Below are 6547 nucleotides of genomic sequence, written 5' to 3'. Positions count from 1 at the left end.
TGAAGGACATGAAACAATGTCCCATGCATTATTTTCTTTAAGAGCCAAAAGTTCTTCCTCTATTAGTTTCTGCCAACATTCATGCTTGGAAGCATATGAGTAGCAAATTGGAATAGAAATAGCGAATAAAGTAGAGAAAAAACCATACCAATTAGAAGTACTTCGTACTATGGTATATCATCGAGTAGGTTCAAGAGGAGCATGCCTTGAAGAAATCTCAGATTCTGGTTGTGGAGCAGTCTTAGGTGGCAGATCAATTTCGCGATAGGGTAAAGTTGGGTGACATCGTTCAAACATAAATCCCAGTTTGAATTGCTAAGAATAAGATGACAAATCCTCATAAGTAGGAAGAAGAGGAGAAATAAAAGATGACTCAACATGAGTAGGAAAGAAATACTGATTCTCAAAGAGAACAATATTTCTAGAAATACGAAATTTGTTGGAACATGGATCATAGCAAATAAACTCTTTTTGTGAACTACTATAACCCATAAAATTATATTTAGTAGAATTAGAATAAAGTTTATTGTGTTGAGAAGGAGGCAGATGCACAAAACAAACACACCAAATGTATGAAAATTATGATAGCTAGGATTATGATGATAAAGACGATAGTATGGAGACTCAAGATTTAGCACTTTAGATGTCAGTCTATTAATTGAATAGACAATAGTAGACAAAGCTTCCATCCAGTATTTAGATGGGACAGAGGACTCAATCAGTTAAGTAAGAGTTACATCTAAAAGATGATGATTTTTACACTCAACAACCCTATTTTATTGTGGTGTATATGGGCAAGAGCGTTGTGAAATGATTCCTTTCTCAAGAAAAAAATTATTTAATTCATGAGACATATATTCTCCACCAAAATCAGATCTTAATATTTTGATGCATGTAAAAAGTTGAGTCTCAATGTAAACCTAAAATGTGTTGCATATGAAACATACCTCAGATTTGGAATGGAGAAAATACACCTATGTAAACCAACTATAATCATCTATGAATTTCACAAAGTACTTAAAAATGAGCATGAAAAATAATTGGTAAAATTCCCCAAACATCACTATGAATGAAATCAAAATACTTTTTGGCACGACTACCAAAGTTAGGAAAATGAAGAGTTTTACTTTTGCCTAATTTACAAGTAGAACAATCAAATGAAGCAGCTAAAAATTGATTTTTATTTCCCAATAAATCAGAATTTGATAAATGAGACCACAATATAGAATTTGAATGTCCTAGACGCTTATGCCAAACCTCCATTTTACTAGCGGTAGAAGTACAAGAAAAGATAGAACACGAGGAATAGATAAACATATAGGAAACAATCTTCCATCTTTAGGCCCCTTCACAATTATCATCCCCGACACCTGATCCTGCACAAGGCAACCATTATGAGAAACATTTACATCACAATTATTATCTACCAATTGGCCAACTAAAATAATCTAGTTGAGAGCTTGGTGATACAAAAATATTCGTAAAAGTTTGAGTAATATCCCCAACCTTGGTAATGGGTATATTACTACCATTCGCGATTTGAATTTGTGATGGATCGTGATAGTCACGAATAATTTTTAGCATACAAGTTGAGTTTGTCATATGATTGAAAGCCAAAAATTAGATGTAATTTCGTTACCTTATAACCCCAAAACTAAAAAGGCTGACACGATCATTTGTTGTACCATTTCAGGAATAAGAACTTGTCCAACTGTTGGAGTGGCAAATTGGTTGTTAGTTCCAGTTGAAATTGAGTTATCATTAGTGGAACCTTTTATCCCATCTTGAAAAGAATTGATCCTACGATTTGGAGGACGTGTGGGACACTCTTTGATAATATGCTCGTGCTACTTAAAATAATTGTAGAACTTCTTACTACAATTTCTAGACATATGACCATATTCCTTGGAACTTTAGCATTGTATTCTGGTCATATCCCTTCCCTATCCTTTTTCTTGATCAACAAATGCAGCAGTATGAATACCTTCTTGCTTGAAAGCTGTAATGACTTGACCAATCATTTTGAGTATTTTAGCCATATTTTCCTTATTTGATACTTTACATATATGTATTTGTGGTTGCATAACTTGTCAGGGTGAATGGTTTAGTTTTGATGAGGTATTGGAGTAAATTGGGATACTTAGTCCCAAGGTTGGAAGCTTAAGTTATAAGAAGTGATTGAAGTTTGATTTATATGTAGGTTGTCATGCCCCAACCTATGGAGGTATGGATGGCACCCAATGTCGTACTGGCCCGAGCAAACCACTATATAACTCATGATCGTTCGGCGAAAACTAGAATATACATAGGACAACTTGGCTGAACTCATTCTTTCTGTAACTATCATGGGCCAACATGGCCACAACTCATAATGTATAACTGTAAGTGAGAAAATGTTGTATTAGCGAACTATCTTACACAAAATATGAATACACACGGGCCGTCAAGGCCTCAGACATACTGTATATATAATGAACCCATGTCTACAAAGCCTCTAAGAGTATCTAATATCCAAACATAGTCAGAACATGGCCCCAACCAACCCATAAGTCTGTAGCAAAACTCTAGCACGATTACTTACGGACTTGGCTGCACTCTGAATGAAGTTGAGTCCTATCGATTCTTCGCTGAATGCTAACCTCATATACTATGAGGGCTCGTAAACTGATTACCTACACCTGCATGCATGAATGAAGCGTCTAGAACAAAAAGGACGTCAGTATGAATAATGTACCGAGTATGTAAGGCAGAACTAAAATATAACAATAAGTCAACATCAATGAGAGAGGTATAAGAAATGACCTGAACCTTTGAAGTGCCACTAAGGACCATGATATGCATACTAATTATACTTGTATATTTACTGCCTCTCTTTGGGACTATAATTCATATCGTAACATGACTGCCCAACAGATCAATGGTAACTGTCTGACCGGCCTTAGCTCGGTCATAAATACGTATCTTCCCAAACGGTGGTAAATAATGATACATAACTACTTAACCGGTGGTAACTTATCGACCGACCGTAGCTCGACGGTAAATGTGTAACTGCCCAATCGGCCATAGCTCGGTGGTAAGTGCATAACTCCTCGACCATCCGTAGCTCGGTGGTAAATGAAGATGCACATAATATTATATTATGAACATTAAAATCTCTATCATATGCCTCAATAGAGACTTAGGAACATACTTGACATGCTTTGAATTACATTTTACAGAAATGAATAACGTAGACATCCTTAACGACTAAGAGTAGAACCATTTATATAATAACATTACGTTTTCATTTCGTTACTTGAATCATGCAAAAGAATGAAGGATTAGCCTTAATAGACCTTATCCACGAAGATACAAATGTTGCAAAAGTACTCGCACCTCTTACGGATGGTAATCTATATCATATAAAGGATTGGTATCAATATCGACTTCATATTCTATAAGAAAGTTCATTTAGTCATTTTATCAAACAACTTATGTGCCTACCTTTGTAGGGTCGTTTATAGTTCGACTTCAACATGTTTTGATACAATAATCTTTATCTTCACTTCTCCTCATCCCCACCATGCTATCCATACCTTTAAAATGCCATTTGGTGTCTTAAATCACGTAAAACTAGCCAACACAACATAGCTGAATTTCAAGTTTCATAGTTACTAGTTTCTTTGAGAATACTCCAACAGAATTCAACCCAACACTTGTACAAATATAAGATTAGGTTATGGAAGATGAAACTTATCTCAAATATTCCAATAGCCTTCTGTTCATTAACTTACTTCACCTTGAAGAAACCCTCTAATCATCAATAGCAAGGAAGGACTTGGTTGCAATAGTTTCACAAGATTTCTGACACTTGTTTTGTGTTCTTTCCCTTTGGTTTTGCTCTAGAACCATGTCAGAGCTATAATCTTACCTTAACCAACAAGAATCAGTCCAAATCCAAAGTCACTTCACTTGGAAAAATCCTCTGGAACAACCACAAGATGAAGAACTATAATCTAGCAAGCACCACGGGATTTCTAACGTTGGATTCATATTTTTATCTTTGGTTTTCACTCTAGAATTATGGAGATGGAGAGCATCTAGGAGGGTTTAGGAACTCTTTTGGTCCAGCAAAATGAGTTAAAACGAGTTAAAATTGACTTAAATAGGAGCTGGACTTTTCCACCGACTTTGTGGGTCCCAAGGGAGCTGCTCGTACAGTCTTGTGAAAATACGAATATCTCTCTACTCTGATGTCATATCGACAAATGGTTTAATGCATTGGAAACTAGACTTGTAGATATTCAATTTTATGTGTGGATCACCCCGTATTTCCTATTATATTGAGAGAAAAGATCGGCTACATTTGACCTAAATTTCACCGCATTTATGAATGTAGCTTGTGATGACCTTTCATCGACTTTTTTTCACAACTCGCCTGACTTCAAAACTCAACACACGACTATTATATGACTAAAATACCTCCTAAAATCACATTCTTATCATGTTAAGTACCCTTGTCTCACTGCAAATTACGGGTTATAACATTCTCAACTTGCCGACTTTCGACGAAACTTATTTTTTTCCATTCGTATAGCTTCTAAGGCATACTTCCACAAACTCTTGAACGAGGATGGGGACAAAGACATTATTCTTGGAGAGTTGGAAAACTCAGAGAACCGACATGATTTTAGGTTTTGTAGGCGTGGTAAGGGTGAAGAGGTTGAGGAGGTAATGCGGAAGATGAGTAGAGGCAGGGCGACTGGGTCAGACGAGATCCCAGTAGAATTTTTGAAGGCCGTGGGACGAGTAGGCTTAGAGTGGCTTACTGGACTGTTTAATATCATTTTTAGGGCTAAGAAGATGCCCGAAGAATGGAGGTAGAGTTTGATGGTCCCGTTGTACAAGAAAAAGGGTGATATCCAAAAGTTTAATAACTACAGGGGGTATCAAGCTACCGAGTCACACTATGAAAGTGTGGGGGAGGGTGGTAGAGAAGAGGGTGAGGAGGAGTGTGTCTATTTTGGAACATCTGTTCGGTTTCATGCCGGGGCGTTCGACCACAGAAGCCATTCATCTGGTGAAGAGGTTGATGGAGCAGTACCGGGAGAGGAAGAATGACCTGCATATGGTGTTCATCGATTTAGAAAATGCTTACGATAAAATCCCAAGAGAGGTTCTATGGAGATGTCTAGAGGTTAGTGGTGTTCCGGTAGCGTACATTAGGGTAATTAAGGACATGTATGATGGAGCTAAGACTTGGGTGAGGACAATGGGGGGAGACTCGATCTATTTTCCTATGATGATGAGGTTACATCAGGGTTCAGCTCTTAGCCTATTTTTTGCCCTGGCGATGGACGTGCTAATGCACCACATTCAGGGAGAGGTGCCACGGTGTATGTTATTCGCAGATGATATAGTGCTAATCGATGAGACACGCCACAGGGTTAACGATCGGCTGGAGCTGTGGAGGCAGACCTTGGAGTCTAAAGATTTCAAGTTGAGTATGACTAAAACTGAATACTTTGAGTGCAAGTTCAATGTGGGGACCAGGAAATAGAAGTGGAGGTGAAGCTTGACTCATAAGTCATCCCCAAGAGAGATAGTTTCAAATACCTTGGGTCTGTTATTCAGGGAAACAGAGAGATTGACGAGGATGTTATACATCGTGTTGGAGCGGGGTGGATGAAATAGAGGCTTGTGTCTGGTGTTTTGTGTGATAGGAATGTGCCACTGAGACGTTAAGGCAAGATCTACAAAGTTGTAGTTAGGCCGACTATGTTGTATGGAGTCCAGAAGATGAAAGTAGCAGAGATGTGCCACCGAGACATAAGGGCAAGAAAACTCACATCCGCAAGATGAAAGTAGCAGAGATGACGTTGATGAGATGGATGTGTGGTCTTACCAGGAAGGACCGAATTAGGAATGAAGTTATTAGGGACAAGGTGGATGTGGCCCCTGTGGAAGACAAGTTACAGGAGTCTAGGCTGAGATGGTTCGGGCATGTGAAGAGGAGAGATACCGATTCCCTAGTGAGGAGATGCGAGAGGTTGACCATAGAAGGTCAGAGGAGAGGTAGAGAGAGGTCTAAGAAGTATTGGGGAGAGGTGATTAGGCAGGACATGATACTACTTCAGCTTACCAAGGACATGACCCTCGATAGAGAGGTTTGGCGGTCGAGGATTAGGGTTGTGGGTTGACAGGTAGTCGAGAGTCTCTTCTAGTCATACTAGTAGTATTAGTATTAGTCTTGTATTCTCCTGTTCCAATTTCCTTGTTGATTAGACGATGTGGCATTATTGCCGGTAGTTTTCTCACTTCTCTTATAGCTTCGTATTTTTAGTTTCTTTGCTATTACATGATGTGCTATTTGTTCTGCTATCTTATTTCCTTTACATTGATATTGTTTCTTTATTGTGTCCTTTTCACTATTCTTGAGCCGAAGCTCTATCGAAAATAATCTCTCTTCCTTCTTAAGGTAGAGGTAAGGTCTGCATACACATTACCCTCCCCAGACCCTACGTGTGGGATTGCACTGGGTTTGTTATTGTTGTTGTTATCGTATAGC

The 6547-nt window shown here is 38.4% G+C and overlaps 1 protein-coding gene across 1 annotated transcript; it reads left to right on the top strand.

Moving 5' to 3' along the window:
* Positions 1-5852: 5852 nt before the first annotated feature.
* On the top strand, positions 5853-6179 carry LOC138901395 (uncharacterized). The gene has a single exon (XM_070189155.1). The coding sequence runs from the start codon at positions 5853-5855 to the stop codon at positions 6177-6179; it is 327 nt and encodes a 108-aa protein (XP_070045256.1).
* Positions 6180-6547: the final 368 nt, after the last annotated feature.

The sequence above is a fragment of the Nicotiana tomentosiformis genome, chromosome 11 (genome assembly GCF_000390325.3).
Source record: "Nicotiana tomentosiformis chromosome 11, ASM39032v3, whole genome shotgun sequence".
Taxonomy (NCBI): domain Eukaryota; kingdom Viridiplantae; phylum Streptophyta; class Magnoliopsida; order Solanales; family Solanaceae; genus Nicotiana; species Nicotiana tomentosiformis.
The sequence above is the reverse complement of the archived record's forward strand: the minus strand, read 5'-3'. Positions and strand labels throughout refer to the sequence as shown.